This window comes from Patella vulgata, chromosome 4 (genome assembly GCF_932274485.2).
Source record: "Patella vulgata chromosome 4, xgPatVulg1.2, whole genome shotgun sequence".
In the NCBI taxonomy this organism is placed as follows: Eukaryota; Metazoa; Mollusca; class Gastropoda; family Patellidae; genus Patella; species Patella vulgata.
The window spans coordinates 76,923,166-76,945,431 of NC_065882.2; the positions used below are offsets into that span (position 1 = coordinate 76,923,166).

The following is a 22,266-nucleotide window of genomic DNA, read 5'->3' on the forward strand; positions in this document are numbered from 1 at the left end:
TATACACGATTTTGTTAAAACATAAAAGATTTCACATAAAAATATATTTTTTTTTACAAATATGATTATCATATTATCAATTAAATTAAATATAAAGTTATTCTAACGGACAGTCTACACATAGATTGCTTGATAATGGTGAGAATATCCTCATTGTAATGCTGCAGTTAATAAACCTAGTGAATATTATCCATAAAGCTGTCTGTTGATATATATATGGCTTTCACTAAATAATATCCTTTAAAGATACCTACAATGGCTTACTAGAAAAGAAATGAATCCCAAAAGTTATACATAAACAGGTCTCTTTTAAATATTTCACATTGCACTTAAAAAATACACAAACATTATGAACACAACAAGGATTTACGCATTTGCTTCACTTAAAAAACATGTAATTTAAGCAGCACTTGTCAACCACAGAAACACTCTGTAAGATTATTTAAAACCTTACTTATTATATATACAATATGTTTCATAAAAATATAAATATAGCTTGCCAGTTAATGAAACCTACTTTTGGTGAAAAATGTCCTGTATGTGAAGTTGATGATGCACTTGAAGAGACAGTTGATCAAACTGTTCTCATTACTACTGGTGAAAAATGCCCTGTACTGGAAGCTATGCTGATTCTCTAGAATGTCTTGTATTGGAAGCTATGATGGTGCTCTATAAAGCCCTGTACTAGAAGCTATGATACTCTAGAATGTCCTGTACTAGAAGCTATGATGCTCTAAAAAGTCCTGTACTTAAAGCTATGATGATGCTCTAAAATGGCCGGTACTGGAAGCTATGATGATGTTCTTGTTTTGGAAAATCTAACATTTTTATATACAAAAATTATTCTTACACATTTAAGTGTAAGATTGATGCTTTGTTAGATTATACAGTGTACACATAGCTTGATTAGATAATTGGTTCACGTCTATCGTTATTTACACTATTATATCTCACTGTCATCAGATCCTCTGTAAATAATGCTGAACAACAAGATATTCCTAAAATAGAGAAAACAAAGTCAAACTAGTGATTGCTCAAATTCCATTGTACTGGGGTGGGTGGGTGGGTTGGTCGAATGGTTACTGAGTCAACTGGCGCACGGGAATTATTGAAATAAAATAGAACCATCTTCTAGTCCTGAAATGACCTAGTTTATGTGTGTGTGTGTCTCTCTCTCTCCTATCTTACTCACTTACTCACTCATTGTAGTGAAAAACGTTATTACCGGTTTGATTGCAGGTAAGCTCCCTCCCCTTAAAACTGAAAATCGCTCTCCTTTACAAGTCATGTGAGGGGTTTATCATCATTTATGGAACCAGGAATGACCCCCAAAGATGCAGTTATTGATCTTCAGAACCATTTCCCATACACACAATCACTCTCCTTAATATCAGATCACTTTTCTTTTCTAAACTAGCAGAGCTTTTTTAGGGGAGCGATTTTTTCAATTTGTCAATTAAGGGGAGTTTTTCTCAGCTCCCCTCTAAAATACAAATAGCAACGACTGCATTTAACATTCAAAATTTTGAATCAAAGATTATCATCAAATTAACAATTTAAGCCAACAGCAGAATGGAAACTATTCAACAGTTCATTTAATTTACAGAGAAAGATTCTAAAGCAAAATGTCATTCTGCACATAGTGAACTTTCCACTTTGAGAATAGATCTCTGCCCTAAATGGTCGCCATATCCAAAAATAAGTATATTGTTTTGTAATGTGGTTCTACTCTGTTTAACATCTGCCATACACACATAAAGACTTAATAAACTTTTTCAATTCCATTAAATGGAAGCAGAATAAATACATCTTAAAATTCTCGAAGTATACTTAGTGTTTTCGACTAAAATCGTCGATTTAGGACTTAAAATGTTGATCAAGTAGCTTAGTGTCTGTTCTCAAGCAGAGCTAACTGTAGACAGACATCCTAAGTTTAGTATGTTGTAGAATGTGAAGAGCCTGACAAACCTGAAGATTTGTGAAGAGTAATGATCTTGATATGTAGAGTTGTCTCCCCTGTTTATCATACCTCCATAAATGTAAAACTTTTCCTGCAAGACAGAGATAATCAAATTACTCAATAATAATAAAAATAACATTGTTCAAACCAGGGTTCTTAATCCATTTTGAAACGAACTGGCCAGAATTGGGTCAAATGAGGTCCCGGTAGGAAATCGGTTAATTATAAGTTTCCATTCCCTTTAATATAACGACAATTCCACAAAAATAATTCTTGGTACTTTGTTATTGAGAATGTCGTATTATGATGTATGTGATTACCACAAAAATAACGACAAATAGGTACACCATTTGAAAATTTTCCATATTTAATTCACGTACCAGCTTTCAAGTTCACATCAGTAATTCTGTTGAATAAATTATTCGATGAAACGTTCGTATTTCATCAGTCGATGAACTTCAAACTTTAATTGTGTCCCAGTTAATGCTAATGTGTAAGCCTTAAAACAATTGCGTTAAATCATATGGTCTGGACGCAATTAATCTGTCCAACAAATTATGACAGACTGGCAACTAAAGTGGTTGATCTGTTAAATTTCTTTAACTATTGTTTTAAATGTAAAACAAAAATAAAAATGGTTCGAGTGCCCAAGTTTAGATGTGTCGTTGATTCCATAAAGTAGTTAGGTTTTAGAACGTTAAATACTGTGTAATTCAACATGGCGACCGAGGGGTTTAATATGATATAGGTACGAAATATTACCAAATGGTTTATTTATATGAGAGTCAAGGTTTGGACTATAATGCCTTGGAAATCGGGAGTAGGAGGCGACTAGTATGTGTCTCTCTTTTGTGGACCGATGTGAGATTGTCCGTTGTATTAACTGGACAGGTAGGCCTATTCACCTTCGGTTATGTGTCAATGTCAAATGAGCGGCTTCTTATCAACAAGATCGGCTCTAGACCAGTTTGATTCTAGGTATCTCTCGTAGCTGAGAGAATAAAGATTTTTTAGCCGAGAGAATATCTTCCGTCAAAGTAGTGGTTGATTCAGAGGCAAAAGAAGGAATCACGACTGACCGATTTGATCAACAAAATTTGCCTCAATGAGATCGTAAGCAAAGAGTGAGATAATATAAGAGATGAGGTGGGTATGAAGACCTGTTATCCTGAATGTCAGTACTGACATTCAGGATAACCAGGTCTTCATAGCCACCTTATCTCTTATATTATTGGTTTAAATGTCTCAAGATTTAATCTTTCAATAATTATATTTTTATGTCAACACTTTCATAGTAACTAATTTATATAAAAAGACAAATGTATGTAAGATGACTCATTAGTTGGTGAGGCCAGCTTAGGGAACATATATACTAGTTGGAGGTCCGGTAAATTGTTGCTGTTAATTATTTGTTCCTGAAATAAAGTGTTGAAGATCCATTCCAAGAATCTGTATTTATTTTCTATACTTAGAGAACACACGTCGTCGAACTACATTCCCTGAAAGTCGTAAGGTGTTACCCGTCTTCATTGGTCCAGTCAGTGTAGAAAAATAGAACGTTAAAAACTGTTTCATTTCGTTATAAAATCATAAAAGGGCCAATCCCGATAATACTTTGGAGAATAAAACTGCTTAATTTTGTGTTAAAACCCCTTAAAATCCTCTACCTAAGGGCCGAACAACTTACACCCGTCAGTCTTCATCTGGAAATGGAGACCGGTGTCCCAAGCGATATTATGCGGTGTCTGGATAAAACCAGACTTTTATTTTATAAAAACTATGTGTAGGTCAAATTTACCTTTTTGTTATCCAGTACGGCACATGGGTCATTCACTGTATGGCCACCCAACGAAAAAATTGACCAGAAATCTCAAAAGGGTTACGTGTCCGGATAAGCATTTTTGACCTTCACTTGCAACGTGCAAACAACTCTATATTTTGAGCTGAAATTTTGAGACAAGGTAAATACACCATTCCTCTATATTTTGGAGATTAGATTTCATACGAACTCAGTCTTTTATTTTTGAGACTCTGTTCAAATCGTGATAGTCCCTTTAAGAAATAATTAAATATTAAACCTACCTAAAACGGTTTCAGAGTAATTACCACTTTCATCAGCTACGAAATAATTTCCTTCAACACAACTAATCTGATCCAGCTTATTGACATTAATTAATAAATCTTCTTCTAGAGGTTTAAATAAAGCTGTACCACTCGTCTTCCATTCCTCTGTATGGAACACATGAGTGCTATTTCTAACTGGTAGAAAATGTCGACCTTAAATATCAATAGAATAAATAAATGATTATTTGGTTTTAAAGAAAGAGAGAGAGAGATGGGGTTTAACGTCCACTCGACACAAACTAGGTTATTTTGAAACTAACATATGGATGAATATTATTACTTAGGTGTAGGGGTCTTTAGCAGTGGGAGGAAACCGGAGGACCCAGAGAAAACATTTGAGGTTGGACAGGTGACTCTACTCCTTATCACGTACAACCGAGGAATTAAAACCACGCCAGTTGACTCAATGATACAACGCGCTAACCATTTGGCCATCCAACCCTCCGGTTTTTAAGAAAAAGCAACCTTACAAAAATGCATCCACACGCTCATCAACTAAGTCTACTGTAAAATATCACGGTAAAAATTCCATGACATAATCAAGAGCAACAACTCAAGAAGTAATTAATCAGAATTATTCTTATTTAAAGGGACTTTAGGTAAGATTGGATAATGGGCTGACAGTTCTCGCTATAATAGTTAAAAAATTAGATAACTAAAACAGAAAATTTCAGTCAAATTAGCGAATCATTTTTAGGCTATCCTTGATCGTCATTATTAATGTTGGTACGATAATAAACAAAGTCTTGATTATCCATTTTTATTTTAAACTATCCATAACAAAATGTATTCAAATCCAGTAAATATTGCACGCTAACGATGGCATCAAGAGTTGATTATGGTCTTGGCATGTTAGTAAATGTCTAATTAATAATTTAGATAACATTTCAGGCCTAAAGAAAGACCTGTAATAGGTAGATTTAACTTTTGTATAATGTATGTTTAACAAGACTTTTTTGTTGCAATTATCAAAACAAGCTAAACTCGATCAAACAATACTTTTGCTGTTTGACAAGATTCCATAAAGCACTAGCAAGATTCCATAAAGTGCGCAAGGACAATAACTCTAAAATTTAGAGTCTAAAGTAAGGTAAACAAAAGAATTTGTTGAAATTTGATAGATTTCTTTAATCTGAACAATCTGTAATAGTATTAGACCGACTGCTAACCTTCGTCGCTTGAGCATTGGGGGATTGGGCGGCCAAATGGTCAACGTGTACGCGTTGTATCATAAGGTCTGTCATTGAGTCAACTGGCATTGTTTTGATTCACTGGTTGTACGTGACAAGAAGTAAGGTTGCCTGTCTAATTTCATGGGTTTTTCTCCAGGTCCTCTGGTTTCCTCCCACCACTAAACACTCCTACGCGCAAGTGAATTATTGAAATAAAATTGAACCATTCATTAGTCCCTTGTTTGTGTCGAGTGGATGTTAAACCCCATTTCTCTCTCTCTCTTTTTAATTCATGTAAGAGAAACATCAAGCAGATAATCTACCAATTTTGTTTATCAGTTAAATACCTATTAATAACATTATCTAGGAATGGTTAATCAGTTATTAATAATTAATTCATTTAATATTTTGTTATCTGATGTAGAAAACTTCGTTTTATGTGTCTTTGTCAATTAACCTTAGTAAGCTTAATATGCCCACATTAGAGAGAGCGAGAGAGAGAGAGAGAGAGAGAGAGAGAGAGATGGGGTTTAATAATAATAATAATAATAATATCTTTATTTTCAATAACCTCCACTCGACACAATTTAGGTCATTTCGGGACTAACATATGGTTTAATTTTATTTCAATAATTCGTTTGGGGAGTCTTTAGCAGTGGGGGGAATCCTCCCACCTCCATCCCATTGTGATAAGCATCAAGAGTATTGTTGTAATAACAAAGTTCAGTTCATAATGTAATTAGCCGACCACAATATACATTCCCTAATTAAGATAAAAACAGTGAAAAACAAGAGAATAATATTATTTTCTATGTGAACTCTATTTGACTGTGTATTTAACACAATATGCTTATATAAACATGTGTATATAACTTACTAATGAGTCTCACAGGACAGTAACAATAATTACTTGGAAGGGTTGTAATAATCAGGACAATAAATCTCTCTAGATCTAATTCTGTTATAGAGAGAGAGAGAGAGAGAGAGTTTAATGTCCACAGGACATAAATTACATCGATTCGGGACTAACATATTGGTCAATTTTATTTCAATAATTCGCTTGCGCGTAGGGGTCTTTAGCAGTGGGAGGAAACAAGAGGCCCTGAAACCCATGAGGTTGGACAGGTGACCCTTTTCCCTGTGACGTACAACTGGGGAATCGAATGCCAGTTGACTCAATGACAGACCTTATGATACAGCACGCATGTACTAACCACCCCCCCCCCAAAATGGAATAAGACCCCTGTTCTAAAGTTTGTTTCGATTCATTTTAAACAATATATTTATTAAGGATAACTGAATGAGATTGGGGAACAGGTTTAGACTATGTAAAACTACTGGTAGTTATAGTTTCTATTGAATTGAATTTTACTTTTCGCTTCAGTGGAGATTTGAAGTACCGGTATATTTGTTTTGTTTGCACTGACATCAAAGTCTAGATACAATGTATTATCTTATCTAGATTTTTTTAGAAATTTTCAAGGTTACTATGACATATCATGATACCTTTCAGCACTTATTTAACAATCAATGATTTCAAGGATTAAAATTATCAATTGACCTTTTATTTTATGGAAGAAATGGGGTTTAATGTCCACTCGACACAAACTAAGTCATTTCGGGACTAACATATGGTTTAATTTTATTTCAATAATTTGCTGGCGCATAGGGGTCTTTAGCAGTGGGAGGAAACCGGAAGACCCGGAGAAGTAACCCTACTCCTTGTCATGTACAACCAGGGATCCAAAACCACGCCAGTTGACTCAATGACAGACCTTATGATACAGCGCGCACGTGCAAACCATTCGGCCATCCAACACCCCATGAACAACTAAAATGTCCATATATCATCACTGTAACGTATAAATACCTCTAGTCTAGATCCTACTACAAATGTTTATTGTTTTCTTTTGTATATGAGAAGTAAGTAACACATGCTGTATATTCAATTGATCTGTTTGACCTCTTGAACTCTATGTTATATTATTCTCTTTGATGTTTATTTAAATGGTCATTAAGATTACAATATGATTCACCAACATAACGTATTACATGCTGTGCTCAGCAGTTTTTTCTAGGCTAAAATGGGTGGGTAGATGGATTTTTTCAACATGCATATTCACCACCATAACTTATTACATGCTGTGTTCGGCAGTTTTTTCTAGGCTAAAATGGGTGGGTTGATGGATTTTTTTAACATACATATTCACCATCATAACTTATTACATGCTGTGTTCAGCAGTTTTTTCTAGGCTAAAATGGGATGGTTGATAGATTTTTTTTAACATACATATTAACCACCACAACTTATTACATGCTGTGTTCAGCAGTTTTTCCTCATACTCCTTGCAGTGTTTCGTTTGATTAGACCTAATCCCACTCAATCAACAACCAGTACATAACCACGTAACAAAATCAATGGGGATTAACCAGAGCTCTAAATATATTACCGTAAATTGTCTGGTGACAAACACGGCTACATTACGCCAGAACGCACGAAATGTATTACGCTCAATTAACCGGTGCATAAACAGAATATTGCAGAGAAACTACTTGTTTGATAAATGAGGCTATCTGAAATAGCTACAATGTAAACATTTGGTAATCGCTGCGCACATGGAATCTTTTTATCATCTCTTGGGCCACACAGCAGATCAAAGAGAAGGGCTGTTGAATTGAAATTTCATTGATCTGTGCAGCTTGCTATGTAATAAGTTAACGCCATCTTTACATCTTCGCAAAAGCTGATTGATGGGCCTGTTTTGAACCTGATTGAATCCAAGCTGAGACATTATCTATTTTATCTGATGTGGATCAAATTGTGGGAAATTAACATCTACTTGACACAAACTAGGTCATTTTGGGACTAATATATGGTTCAATTTTATTTCAATAATTCGCTTGAGCGTAGGGGTCTTTAGCAGTGGGAGGAAATCGGAGGACCCAGAGAAAACCCACGAGGTTGGACAGGCAACCCTACTCCTTGTCACGTACAACCAGGGAGAGAGAGAGAGAGAGAAATGGGGTTTAACGTCCACTCGAAACAAACTAGGTCATTTCGGGACTAACACATGGTTCATTTTTATTTCATTAATTCGCTTGCGCGTGGGGGTCTTTAGCAGTGGGAGGAAACCGGAGGACCCGGAGAAAACCCATGAGGTTGGACAGGCGACCCCACTCCTTGCCACGTACAACCGTGGAATCGAAACCCCGCCAGTTGACTCAATGACAGACCGTATGATATAGCGCGCGTGCTAACCATTCGGCCATCCAACCCCCCCGTACAACCAGGGAATTGAAACCACGCCAGTTGACTCAATGACAGACCTTAGGATACAATGCACCCCACTAGCCTCCCTGGGATACAGTATAATAAGATTCAAGCCCAGAAATATTATATGTACCAGTACACTGAAATAAGAGATGAGAGCTCTCTATACTTTTTATATAGTATTGTTCTATTGTTTGTAAGTACATCAGATATTTGTACTGTGAACTGTAGATATCATATTCCATTAACGATCAGATTACAAAATCTTACATACAGATACCATCTACTGTTTAACTCGAAATAATTTTTTTTTCTTTTTTTTTAGCATATCTTTACGTATATCTACAAATGTTAACCATACATTATGTAAGAGCTAAATCTGTCTGTTGCAAGTTTTTATTTAGGCTTCAGATGTTATAGAAATTATTAATTAGACCTTTATTTTACACGAGAAGGGTGTTCGATCCCTGCATTGGCCGAGAAAGTTCATCCAGATTTTCCGGCGTGGTTCTCCCTTGTCAGTGATGCAGGACGGAGGGGCTGGCAAGGAAAGCTGTCTAGTCGTTCGGATGGTACGAAAAACCGAGGTCCCGTGTACACATTGGCGTGCACGTAAAAGATCCCTTGGCAGTTGGAATTCGATATAAGAGTAGGCCGTAGTGCCGCTGTCCGGGCAAAATTTCCCTCATAGCACACTGTATGGCGTATGCCCGTCTTCATTAGCCCAGGTTAGGAGCAGAACAGTAGGACGTTAAACCCCATTTCATTTCATTTCATTACACGAGAAGCTCAAAATCAACTCTGTAGACCCACGGATGGCTTGGATACAGTGTGGATTTAAACAGTCGTCCATTTAAAATTAAATTAATAAATGACTGACCAAGCTAACGTTTACAGTTAAGTCCCTGATGTCCATGCCGGAAACTGGTGATGAAAGGCCTGTCAAGCGAGGCTACCACCATAGCCATTGAGCATGTTACTTGATAATCGAGAAAATGTTTGTGGAGTTATTGTCTGTCAATCAAACGATCGCCAATTCTTATAGACGGTGCAGACACAATTGATGCCTATTTCTAGTCTAAACTTCCAACAGTGACAATTCCGTTCAGAAAAAATTAATTTGACTGAAATTTTCAACATTTTCTTTTTCTATTATCTATTTTTGAATTATTATGTGCAAGAATGGCCAACTCTTTATAAAACTCTTAACTAATGTATCTTTAACTATCAAGCACACTTATATTCAACAAATGTTTTTGATTTGTCAATTGGTTAAATAGGCGGCCTATACCTTTTTATTTTTGGGACTTTGAATTTTGTCTAATGGTTTGGAGTGTTCGTACTTGGGTTTATTTTATTATTACCCCAAACAAATTGCAAAAGAAACCAATGCAGTTTGGTTCAATAATACATATATGTCAGACAGCATCATAAAAGCGAAATGACATAATTAACATAATTCAATATGGCAGTCGTCAGATAGTTTCTCGTAACCAGTGTGTTTTAGCAGTAGAAGAATAACACTTCTAAAAAATTCTTCAAACACAAAGTGGTTATAGAGACGAAATGTGCCGAAAAACGAATATGACCAAAATAAAACCTCAAAAAATGTATATTTCACATGGTGTCGGTTATTTCTTTCAAAATGGCTGCCAAATACAGTAATAAAATATCATTTTCTCCATATACATGTAACCAGCGAGAATCTCGTAGAGATATGACTTTATGCTATGTCTTTTATATGGTTTTCGATGTCCCTGAGTTAAAAGATAAATTTTAAACATCCAACATGGCAGCAATTCAAAATGACAGCCAAACTGAAATCCAAAATTACGGATTTTAAGTTAATCATCATTTTGTCCCCTTAGGATATGATTTGTAATATGTCTTTTACATGGTTTATGATGTCGGTGGGTTCAATTCTGTAATGTAAATGGTGTTTTCTAGAGTATATCCTGATATCTCTTGCTTATGCACATATTTAGGGTGCGGCAATCTTAGCAATTCATCAAAACAATTAGGGACCCCTGAAACATTAAAACGTGTTGCAAATTTCTGCATTACTTGATTACTTTAATTATCAGTAAAACATACGCCATATAAAATGTTAAGTCATATATTATTTTACATCTACAAATGTTTTCAATTTATCCAAAAAACAATTTATTGTTATTTCATGAAGAAAGATATGGTGTCAAAGCCTGTTACAAATTTCCGTATTACATGGTCGACTTTAAATTCTCATATAAATTAACAATTGGTATATTGGTCGGGTATTTTACTGCTATAATTAGGACAGTTTCCGGTTAATCGAAAATTCCAATAAACAATTTATGTTTAATTCGAGGGGTAAGTGCAACAGGTGGTAGACAATATTTAAATGTTGTTTAAATATGTATTTTCATAAACTTATTATGTGGATAGATTATTATATGGAAGGTCCGCCTGTTTTAAAATAGCCACGAGAGAATAACTCCTTACTCTGACTCAGAAAAATCCTATGCAAAACAAAAATTTGCATTTTATCAAAAATTCCAATTAACAATTCATATTTGTGGTAGGCCATATTTAAACTGATAATGTGGAAACTATCTGTCGACATGAGGGGGGAGGGGGGTTGAAGGTCTCTGCACTCTTATGACTGTAAATCATGCTTTCTAGAGCCTATCCTGTTTTTTGTTTTAGCTTTTGCACATATTTAACATGTGGCAGTCTTAACAATTCATCAAAACAGATAGGTGCCAAGTAATGAAACATATGCCTACTACAGCAGCTAAGTCGTACTTGCGTTCAAAACATTTACAACACACTAAAATCTGATTACAAGTAACAATCGTTAAGTAATTATCAGAAATCACTGGAATTTGTTTCGATTGTTTGTCTCATGACCTTATAAACACCGTGTATAAATTAATATTAACATTCGCAAGATTTCTCAAGTGATCAAGAGCAATAACTCTGGTGGCAATTATCGGAAATTGTTGAAAATTAATAGGCTTTTTCATCTCAAGACCTTAAACATTGTGTGTAAATTTAAAGGCAATCGGATATTAACTTCAGCTTCCAAAGAGCCCAAAAGTGATCATGGGCCATAACTCTGGCATAACCATTTCTGAACTAATATTAGGACGCAAATTTTTAACAACTGGATATATCGAAACGACGTTTACCCCAGTGAAGATGATTCAAAGATATACCAAATAAAGAAAATTGTACTAAGAAGAAAAGAATGCTAGATAGATGTTTGGATTTCTTAAATTTATTTTTGAACCCAAAATATTGAAAAGACCAAAGATCTTTTGGAGATAAAACTATATTTCAAGTTTCATCAAAATCGGATAAGAATTGTGACCTGTAGAGTGTCCACAAACAAATTAAGGATGGAAATCCGGACAGGGGCTATGACATAATACCTCCACACGAAAATGTAGGCGTATAAAAATGCTTAATTAACAAGATTTTTAAAGAAAATGCAGGAAATTATGTGTATTTGCCAAGATTTTATATTAAATTATAAGTTATTCACTTTTATTCTTACTTATTAATTATATTTCTAAATAGAACCAGTAACCAACTTTATAATAAATAAAATATAAGAATTCAATCTCCCATTCATGAAAAGAAAGATATAAATAGGCTATTGAATAGATATTTTCCAGCTCTATATGGTCTAAATAAAAAAGGAAAATAAAAACAGGATCTTTTTTCATTTATCTGTTGATCTGACTTGATATTTTTGCAAAGTCATATTTTTATATTTAGTCAGCCCTACAAAACACATGATAAAACACTATGGCAACAACTGCAGTGGCTGGCAATTTGTCAGGTACAACATGTAGTGTATGGCAATTTATCTGGTACAATATCTTTAGTGACTGGCAATTTGTCAGGTACAACATCTGTAGTGACTGGCAATTGGTTCGGTACAACATTTGTAGTGACTGGCAATTGGTCAGGTACAACATATGTAGTGACTGGCAATTGGTCAGGTACAACATATGTAGTGACTGGCAATTTGTCAGGTACAACATATGTAGTGACTGGCAATTTGTCAGGTGCAACATCTGTAGTAACTGGCAATTTGTCAGGTACAATATCTGTAGTGACTGGCAATTTGTACGGTAGGCCTTCCACAATTGCATGTACTTTTATATGAATTAGCTGATTTCTTATCATATCATTAATCAAATAATTTCTTAATTATCAAGCAGGAGTAGTAGCAGTACTTACCAAAAACCATCTCGTTATTGTTAGTAAAAGATGAATTTGAAAGACAAGATTGTTGGTCGGTCATCTTTCTCTTCTTGTGTATGTTAAAATTATTATCACCATCACTGTCATCACAACTTAATGAATCACACGCTATATTCATTCTTCCTTCCTAATTACTGCAACTAGAATAATAACAACTATATTTATTACATAGCGGGGATTTATATAGATTATATATTTTACAGATCAAGTTAAACAAACGGTCAATCTGATTAAAATACAGATCTATATTTCATTTCGTTCATAACACTTTTGATGGCTTACACTAAATGAAGATCTGACCAGTTGTAGTGGAAGGTCACGTCAGAGGTCATATGAGTGGCTTTTGACCCCATAAACTCTGACATTTGATTAACCAATCAGCGTTGAAGTAAGGGGGGGGGGGGAGTAGGGAGAGGTTAACTGAGTGGTCTGCCATGTGAGCTTCACTGGACATGATTTTAATCCCAATAATATATGTGACAACGGGTATAATCGCCTGCCTAATTGTGTGGTTTTTATTGCGGGACCTGCGTGCAAGCGAATTATTAAAATGAAAATGCACCGTACGTCGATCCCAAATCACCCTATTTCTCTCTCACTAACAAGGAAAAAAACAACACTGGAAAATCTGGTCCCTGGATAATTAATGAGAGAGAGAAATGGATTTTAACATCCACACAAAATAGGACATTTTGGGATGAACATATGGTTCAATTTTATTTCAACAATTCGCTTGCGCATATGAGTCTTTAAGAGTGGGAGGAAACTGGAGGACTCGGAGAAAAGCCAAGAGGTTGGACAGGCGACCCTACACCTTGTCACGTTTAACCAGGGAATCAAAACCACGCCAGTTGACTCAATGACAGACCTTATGATATAGCGTGTGCTAACCATTCGGGAATCCAAACACCCAGATACTTAATGATGTTAGAGAGTAGGCCTACATGTAGTCACAAACTTAACTGTCTAAAACATATGTTTACAATCACAAAAAAAATTATTGACTCTGTTTACGGGACATTTTTACAAATATAAAATCCCTTTCCTTATCTTTCTCCCTCCTAATGACAAATAAAATTGGACTTTGATTAATTCAGTGAGATAGACTAATGTTTTGTTGGGTTCATTGCTAATAATGCAGCTGCACTGTTAATTATAAACATTTAGGCTTAACATAAATAAATAAAAAAACCAATATGATAATGGAATCAATTTAGAGATAACATTTTCAATATTTATACAATACAGTCGTAATCAATTAGTCTAAATCTGATAAAATTACATTTAAATACATGAATTTTATATCATGTGTGTGGGTTGAAGTATATCAGCCACAATCTCTGATGAATTTTAGCTTCTTAGCTTTAATTAGGTGTCATACATGAAGCAGGGTATACATGTACTGACTTAACAGAACACCTTATGACATTTATATATCTTATTACATGTGGAAGCCACGGTGGCTAAGTGGGTAAGACGCTGGCTCGCTAGCCTGGAGGTTGCGCGTTCGATCCCTGCATTCACCGAGAATGTTCATTGGGATTTTCCGACAGGGTTTCCCCATGTCAGTGGTACAGGACGGAGGGCCTGACAAGGACAGTTGTCTAGTCGTTTGGATGGGACGAAAACTGAGGTGCAGTGTACACATTGGTGTGCACTTAAAAGAACCCTTGGCAATTGGAATTTGATACAAGAGTAGGCCATAGTGCCACTGCCCGGGCAAAATTTCCCTCATAGCACACTGTATGGCGTATGCCCATGTTTGTTAGCCCAGTCAGAGCAGTACAGTCCCACGCTAAACCCAATTTCATTTCATTTCTTATTGCATGTGTACGTACATGTTTCATTTATAATCTCTGACCTGCTGTGGCCTCTCAATTGCAAGCTGTGGTAGTTGTCATACATACATAAAGCAGTGTATACATGTACTTATTCTTCCCAGAACACTTTATACCACATCTCTTGTCGCAGTCTTATATAAGTGTATATGTGAACACTGGGTAGCTAGGATTAGGAATTTAAGATGCAGTGGAGGTGTAAAGACACTAATTTTTCTGACATATCTGTTTTGTAAAAATAGAGACATTGAAAAGACACTTACATTGACAAGGCACTTACATGTACATAAACAAAGCATTGACAAAAGACATTATTCAAGAGCTAAATCATAGTCCTGAAGCAATGGCTTGAGAAATCCCTCTCTGGCCGTTGCTGGATTAACTTCTGATACTTGAGCTTTTGAGGGAGTTGGTCTATTCTTCCCGTTCACTCAAATCTATCTCAAGTAGAGCAACATGACAGCCCTTCGTTTAATCTGGGGAGTTCCCTAAAACTTTGGACAGCGATTTAATGTCCATGTATTGTCATTTTCAATCGTAATGTTTTGGTGTCAAAATGTCCCTCAAAATACGATTTTCCAAGCAAGTTTGGAACTTGTAACCAAATCCACCATAATTTAACCCATTATATCGATATTTGATAATATTCTGTTTATGCTTAATTGTCATTTTGAAATTAAAATCATAATTCACCCTCTAAACAATTTGTTTTGATCTTTATACTAATTTCTTTCAAAAAGCCAACAGTGAGGCTGATGTCCCCCGTCGAAATCCCAAATAAATAGATGAATATTAATTAATCACACATTTATTTTTTTTCAAAAGTATCAAGCAATCAAACTGATTTTCAACTATACACTAAGTTACATCACTCTCTATCAGATAGAATCAAAGTTATCTTGTCCCAAAGCATCGACCAATGAAATTGCTTAGCTCTGTTTAGCTTTAGTCGAAATGTTAATTATTGAACTCAGTCAAGACATTCACCTAATGAACAACCAAGTTTAAACATTCTACCTCAATTAAAAGCAGAGTTGTTATGTTCCAGTCTTGACCAATCAAATTGCTTATAGATCCTTAGCCTAAGCAGAAAATTCTCATCATTAAACTTAGTCAAGATAATGATATAATGAATCTATACTCAGAGTTCCATTTTCTCACTTAATTAAAACCAAAGTTATTGGCCCCAAAGCATCAACCAATCAGATTGCTTATCTCTGTTTACCCTAAGCAGAAAATGCTCATCTTTGAACTCCATCAAGGCATTTGCCTAATAAACACCTACACCAAGTTTGAACGTTCTAGCTCAATTAGAAGGAGAGTTATTGTGTTCCAAAGTCTTGACCAATCAAATTGCTTATCACTCTGCTTACCCGAGCAGAAAATGCTCATTATCGAACTTAGTCAAGCTAATGATGTACATGTAATGAACTATACACCAAGTTTCATCACTCTCACTTAATTAAAACTAACGTTATCGTGTCCCAAAGCATGAACCAATCAAATTGCTTATCTCTTCTTACCCTAAGCATACAATGTTCATCTTCGAACTCCATCAAGGCATTGACCTAATAAACACCTACACCAAGTTTGAACATTCTAGCTCAATTAGAAAGAGAGTTATTGTGTCCCAAAAGTGTGACAGACAGACAGACGAACCCATTTTAATAGTCCCCCGCTTTCTTCAAAAGGTGGGGAACAATAACTCAGAAAAATACATACATGGCATGTACATATTAACACCTTCTCACTACCTCAGTTACATGTTGAATCCCCTATATTTCATTTCCCAAGTAATCTAACATATGAAGAGGAAGAATTAGCACTTGGATATGTGAATACTCAATATCCACAGTTGATGTTTCTCATAATACAGTACAGAGCACAATCTGATATATTTAAATGAAATGAAATGAAATGGGTTTTAACATTCTATTTCGACTGGGCTAATGAGAGAGAGAGAGAAATGGGGTTTAACGTCCACTCGACACAACTAGGTCATTTCGGGACTAACATATGGTTTTTAATTTTATTTCAATAATTCGCTTGCGCATAGGGGTCTTTAGCAGTGGGAGGAAACCGGAGGACCCGGAGAAAACCCACGAATTTGGACAGGCGACCCTACTCCTTGTCACGTACAACCGGGGATTCGAAACCACGCCAGTTGACTCAATGACAGACTTTATGATACAGTGCGCGCACGCTAACCATTCAGCCATCAAACCCCCCCTGGGCTAATGAAGACTGGCATATGCCATACAGTGTGCTATGTTGGAAATTTTGCCCGGGCAGTGGCACTATGACCTACTCCAACTGCACACGCCAATGTCTACATGGGACCTCGTTTTTTTTTTTTTGTCCCCATCCGAACGACTAGACAGCTGTCCTTGTCAGCCCCTCCGTCCTGCACCACTGACAATGGGAAACCACGTCTGAAAATCACGATGAACTTTCTCTATTTAAACCAAAATAACTTTCCAAAACAAGATGTCTTTCATGATGGAAATCAATCATACTTTCAGTTCAAGAGGAAGTATCTTGACGACATCATGTTCCTCAGCAAGTATCGAGCATATATTATCAACATTCGGCTTAGTGCATTCTAAACTCAGAAACAGGTTAAGCGTGGAGAAGGCTGGAAAGCTAGTTTTTGTTTACAGAATGACCAATATGAAACTTCAGTTATGTTTTTGTGAGAAATTTTGTGTAGCTTTCAAATTTTGACTTCATTTATTTTCAACAAATAAAACATGTTTTTTTTCAACCCTAAACATCAAAATAATGAAATGGAAACAATTTCTTACCTTTTAATTGACATACATGTATGAATGAACAGGTTGTTTACTGTTAGAGTTCTATAGATCTTGTTATTATTCTGTTTACTACATGTAGTGGATAACTTCACTCAGCCTGTCAAACTCAGGTCAAATCACCTGTCAATAACAAAGAGGGTGTGGCCTAGTGGATTTGGAGCAATCTGATTGGTTAATATCAGCTACATGTAGCCACTAAAAAAAAAGGAAAAGTGGTAGTGTAAACAGTATTACCAATGCAAAACTTATTACAGACCTGAATTGAAAGATTATAAAGTTCAATTTCTTGCTTATCAACATAAACAAAGGAATTCAATGAAGCAATAGTAATTAAGTCCAATCCAGTAAACAATATTGTAAAAACAGTATTAATAGGTTGCAAGCTAGAGTTCTATTAGTAAGTGCAGATCGACCGCACTACACGCAAAAAAAAATATCTGCAAGATAAACCTGCGGACAAGACAGAAAATAGACACTGCACCCAATAAACAAATATCAAACCAAGGGAATCGGGGGCCATTGTAGATAACCACAAAATAACAACTTAACTGAATCAGCCAAAAATTACATGTATCTATAGGCTTCTAATAGCTTTATGTAGATACAGTAGGTATAAAAACAACTTATCAATGATAGGCTACATGTACTTCTACAAAATCAAATTAACTGAATCAGCCATGCGAGAGTATTATTGTCACTAACCTATTTTACAGTGACAAGATGGGGGCCTATTGATAGATCTATCTCATCAGTCACAATTCACAAACTAGGAAGACATAATAGCACTTGAAGCGTCAAAATGAAGGGGTTGGGGTGGGGAGGACAAAATGCAAAACATTGCCTTCAAGCTCCAATACTCTAGAATAAAAAGTTAAATACACAATCAAAGAATTTTAGACCATACTCAATCAAAAGTACATTTTGTCCAGTCTGTCATGAACTATACTTTAAAGATACGTTCCCAGAAAAGTATTTATCAGGTGGTTATTTCCAATAAAAGCATGGCAATTTTGGTATATATGGAAAGTAGAAATATCCAATCTTACTAGAAAAATACTGGATTCCCTGAAAAAAACTCTTCGAGCGCATACAGGACAAAAATGTAAGGGTTTTCCTAATCGACAGCCCGACGATAAGGAGCGCCTGCATGCGTGACGTCAAAGGTTGCACGCGGAGATTGAGGGCTTGATGTACATGTTGATAAACTTTATGAAGAGTTAGGCGTACAACAATTTCTGAGATAACAATCACGGAAAAAGACGCGGGCAGTGAATAATCTGAGAATTTAATTAGGCTTCGATATTTGTAATAAATAGTCAGCGATTAAAGACAACATCGTCTTGTGTATGCAATGAATTCTCTTCCGACTTCGCACCCGTTGCTAGGTACCGAGAGAGGTAAGTCACGTGACACAAACATGACCTCTTTTGATTGATTTTTTATAGCCAGAGTATTCCCTGATAATTGCAATGTTTTGAGAAGGATTTGAAGCAAAATTATATATATATATATGATAAATTAATTAGTTGGAATATGTTTTTAGTCCAAATATATCATCAAATCACCCAGTTTGTACCCGGGAATGTATCTTTAAATACACAGGATTATCAGGCCTGGAAATAATGCTTTTAGATGTACCTGACCAAATGTCAGGCACTAATGAAATAGTACCTGACATTTTCAACTTAGTGCCGGACATGTATTAATAATATTAGCAAAAAAGACATATCAGTGCCGGACAAAATGACAGGCACCTGAGGTTTTGTGCCTGACAAAGCCTGAATCTGTGTCTGACATTGTCAGTGACAGGTGCCTTATTTCCAGGCTTGAGGATTATATTCCATGGTGTACAATTACTGTTTGTTATTCAGCAATTTTTCAACTAGGATTCTCTAGTCATTATCAAACAATGATTCATTCTGCCATTGTTTGTTTTTGTTATTGTATTGTTGTTGGATAATAAAGACTATAGAACCATCATCAAAACTTCATCAGTTGTAAATGGTATTCCATAGAATCATGCCCTGTGTATTTCCAATTGAATTACTAAATGCCATTAAAGCGATTTATACTATAATTGATGAACTACCTTTTAATAGAGAGAGAAAAATGGGATTTTTAATGTCCACTCTACACAATTTAATTACCAAATGCCATTAATGCAATTTATACTATAATTGATGAACTACCTTTTAAAAGAGAGAGAGAAAAATGGGGATTAAAGTCCACTCGACACAAACTAGGTCATTTCGGGACTAACATGTGGTTCAATTTTATTTCAATAATTCGCTAGGGCATAGGGGTCTTGCGCAGTGGGAGGAAACCGGAGCACCTGGAGAAAACCCACTAGGTTGGACAGGCGACCCTACTCCTTGTCACGTAGAAGAAGGGAATCGAAACCAAGCCACTTGACTCAATGACAGACTTTATGATGCAATGCCCACACACTAACCATTTGGCCATCCAACCCCCTCGTAAGGCTAGAAAAGAGAGCTGGAGTGTCTCAGTGCATAGATTTATAAATGTTATTAATCTATAACTACTGTCTGTTCCAGGTGATTCTCCGACTCGAAAATTGCTTGCCATTTCTTCATTTTTTAATTAAAATGGTTAAAACTTTGTGATATACTACATGTACCTGGAAATTTCATCCCTTTGATTTCTTCCCTTAGCCTAAATGACTAGACGGCTGTTTTCAGTACTAAGATGTCAACAAACCAAGATTTTCAAGGGAGAAAAACTATATAGCTTGATCTGAACTTAGATCTCACAAGACAGAAAGCAACGGGATGACCATTCCAGGTATTTCACAAAGTTTTAGCCATGTTAATTAAAAATTGAAGAAATGGCAAGCAATTTTCACGTCGGAATATCACCTGGAACAGACAGTAATTAGCTAATCATAATCAGCCCAGTGTAGTGACAAAACCTTTGTATAACTGCAACAATTAATTATCGGGTAATTTAAATTAATCAAGCCTTGTTTTTCACTGACTTTCGATATTTCATTCATATTAAATATAGTTATGATGTATTAATTATTATTAGATAATACACATGCACCCCACTGTGAATCACTGTGAGAAGCAACTATATATATGTATAATGTATGTACTGTAGACAAGCAGGGTCCAATTTTCTAATACCTATCTTTTGATATGACTATCAATAATCATAATTTCTGTTTCTGAGCTTTCAGTTTGACGCTGAATATGATTATAGTGGGTAACTGGCTTGCTAGTCTGGATGAGGTCGCATGTTCGATCCCTGCATTGGCTGAGAAAGTTCATCAGTATTTTCCGACGTGGTTTCCCCTTGTCAGCAGTGGCGGCGCCAGAAAGTGGTTGGAGGGGCAAAGCTGGGGCAAAGTCCAAGGTTAAGGGGGCAAAGGCACGAGCTTCAACTGCTACGGGTAGGGGGGCCTCCCCCTGAAATTTTAGAAAAACAGGCTGCCGGAAATGCAGCCTGGCAGTTTTTCAGGCACTGATTGTCGAGATAAAGTGTCAAACAACCGAACCTCGACTAAGCCCACTCACGATCGCCAAAGTAGGGAAAAATAGACTGTTGGAAATGCTGTCTGACAGTATTTAGGCACTGATTGTCGAGATAAATAGAGCTGATCAGATACCGTCTGTCGTTTGATCTATCCGACCCCAGAGAGGAAAGTGTCAAATGAACGGACTTGCGAACCTCAACGAAGCCCCCGAAAATTTGAAAAGTAGACTGCCGGAAATGCAGTCTGGCAGTATTTCAGGCACTGATCGTCGAGATAAATAGAGCTTCCCAGATACCGCCTGTCGCCAAATCACTAGTTTATCCGACCAGAGAGGAAAGTGTCAAACGGACGGAGTGAGTGATTCAAAGTGAATGAATATTTTCGCCACGTTATTTTGTGAAATAGTCTGCCGGAAATGCAGCATTTCAGAAATAGAGCTGACCAGATACTGTTCGTCGCCAAATCACCAGCTGATCGGAACAGAGAGGGAAATGTCAAATGAACGGAGTGAGTGCATCAAGTAAATGCATATTCTCGCCAATTTGAACCTATATACCCAAAAACTTTGAGGATCGTAAAAAGCACTTCTCAAGTGGTTCACGTGTTATTGTTTATAGTAGGTTTACAGCAGGATGGGCTTGGTAAGAAATCACTCAGACTCTACAACATGCAAGTCTATGACTGAGTGGGGATGTGGGATTTAATCACCGTAGAAGGTATTAATTACTGAAACGTATCACAAGTAATTTTTTTTATTTTCCAAAATTATTGGGGGGGCAAACAGAGGGCAGACCAGATTTATGGGCCCCCCTTGTCCCCTGCAGGATGGAGACAGGCAGCTGTCTAGTTGTTCTGATGGGATGGAAAACTAGGTCCTGTGTACACATTGGTGTGGATGTAGAAGATCCCTTGGCAGTTGGAATAGCACCATAGAGTACGCCATAGCACCGCTGCCTGGGCAGCACACTGTATCATTTATGCCCATCTCCATTAGCCCAGTAGGAGCAGAAAAAGGTAGGACGTTAAACCCCATTTCATTTCATTTCATTTCAATATGATTACAACTGAATAAGATGAGATGTCTTTGCTCTACTCAATACTTGAGACATACATATAACAAATTAGAAATAACACTAGTCTAATAGATGGTATAATAGCGTTAATTACCTATACAACGCCGATACGCAATCAACCGCCGAAAACAAATTCTTTTGTCTTTATTATGATCACTGGTTCAAAGGTTCAGCATTGAACTTGCCGCCGTTGTATATTGTTGTTGACACACTTCTATTATCCAGACGGTTTGAAACCGCGTGAAAAATACGTCTGGCAATTCAA

General features: G+C 36.2%; 1 protein-coding gene across 1 annotated transcript; it reads right to left on the reverse strand.

Annotated features, from left to right (window-relative positions):
- Positions 1 to 860: 860 nt before the first annotated feature.
- Positions 861 to 22,238, reverse strand: LOC126819451 (uncharacterized). Its single transcript, XM_056100538.1, has 6 exons — positions 22,096 to 22,238; positions 17,424 to 17,627; positions 12,758 to 12,921; positions 4,043 to 4,237; positions 1,969 to 2,051; positions 861 to 998 (listed from the first exon to the last, which is right to left on the reverse strand). Exons 3-6 carry the CDS (start codon positions 12,897 to 12,899, stop codon positions 960 to 962), a joined length of 459 nt encoding a protein of 152 aa, XP_055956513.1. The 5' UTR covers positions 12,900 to 12,921; positions 17,424 to 17,627; positions 22,096 to 22,238; the 3' UTR covers positions 861 to 959.
- Positions 22,239 to 22,266: the final 28 nt, after the last annotated feature.